The following is a 998-nucleotide window of genomic DNA, read 5'->3' on the forward strand; positions in this document are numbered from 1 at the left end:
TGTGTGTGTGTGTGTGTGTGTGTTTGTGTTGTTTATGTGTGCCTATGTGTGTGTTTGTGTGTGTGTGTTGTTTGTGTGCGTGTATGTGTGTGTTCAGTTTTAATGATCCTAGAAGTTGAACATTTTATTCTCATTTCAAAGTGAAAATGTAATTGTGCGGAACAGTCGGCCTCTAAAAAGACGAACATGACAAATTAACCGACTTTATTTTTGTCAGACACCATCCCAGATGGCACAGATAGACAGGGGTATTGAACACTCCTATCTCTTCCTCCCTCCTTCTTCCCCTCTCTCCTTCCTTCCTCCTTCGCTCCTTCCTCCTTCCCTTCTTTTTCCTCCTTTCTCCCCCCTTCCCTCTTCCTTTTTTCCTTCCTTCCTTCCTTCCGCCTTCCCAATTTCCTTCCTTCCTTCCTTCCTTCCTTCCTTCCTTCCTTCCGCTTCCCTGTTTTCTTCCACCTATCTCTCCTTCTTTCCCCCTTTCACTCCTTCCTTACCCCTTTCCTCCCTTGAGCTTTCCCCTTCCTTCGTTCCTTCCGCCTTCCCTCTTTCCTTACCACTTTCCCTCTCTTCCCTCTTCCCTCCTTCCTCCCCCCCCTCCTTCCTTCCTCTCCCACTCCCTCCTTTTTTCCCTCCCTCCTTCCTCCTCCACTCCCTCCTCCCTCCCCTCCCTCCTTCTTCCTCCACTCCCTCCTTTCTCCCCTCTCTCCTTCCTCCCCCTCATCCTTCTCTCTTTGTCCCATGCACAGAATGAGTTCAAGGTCTCAGAGCAGACGCTGACGATGGCTACCTTTGTCAAAGCTGTGAATGAAGGACGGGTAAGTTTTAGGAGCTTTTGTTCTGATTATAAATTTCCATGTTGTTTTTCTGTGAATTTTTAGCATTTTATTTTCTTTTAAAAAAAAATAAATATTCTACTCTTCTCTGTCTTTTCCTTTTTTGTGTTTTTATTATTAACTGAATAATTAACTGGGTAGTGTTTGTCTCTCTTCACTCTCTCT

At 45.2% G+C, this 998-nt stretch overlaps 1 protein-coding gene across 1 annotated transcript in view; it reads left to right on the forward strand.

The window, feature by feature from the left end:
* Positions 1-998, forward strand: part of LOC101864101 (branched-chain-amino-acid aminotransferase, cytosolic) — a gene marked incomplete in the record, with an annotated part of 54959 nt that overhangs the window by 50906 nt on the left and 3055 nt on the right. Inside the window, 1 exon segment of the mRNA XM_035972796.1 lies at positions 747-815. Within this exon segment, the coding sequence (XP_035828689.1) occupies positions 747-815 (69 nt within the window).

This window comes from Aplysia californica, unplaced genomic scaffold, assembly GCF_000002075.1.
Source record: "Aplysia californica isolate F4 #8 unplaced genomic scaffold, AplCal3.0 scaffold00850, whole genome shotgun sequence".
NCBI classification, from domain to species: Eukaryota; Metazoa; Mollusca; class Gastropoda; order Aplysiida; family Aplysiidae; genus Aplysia; species Aplysia californica.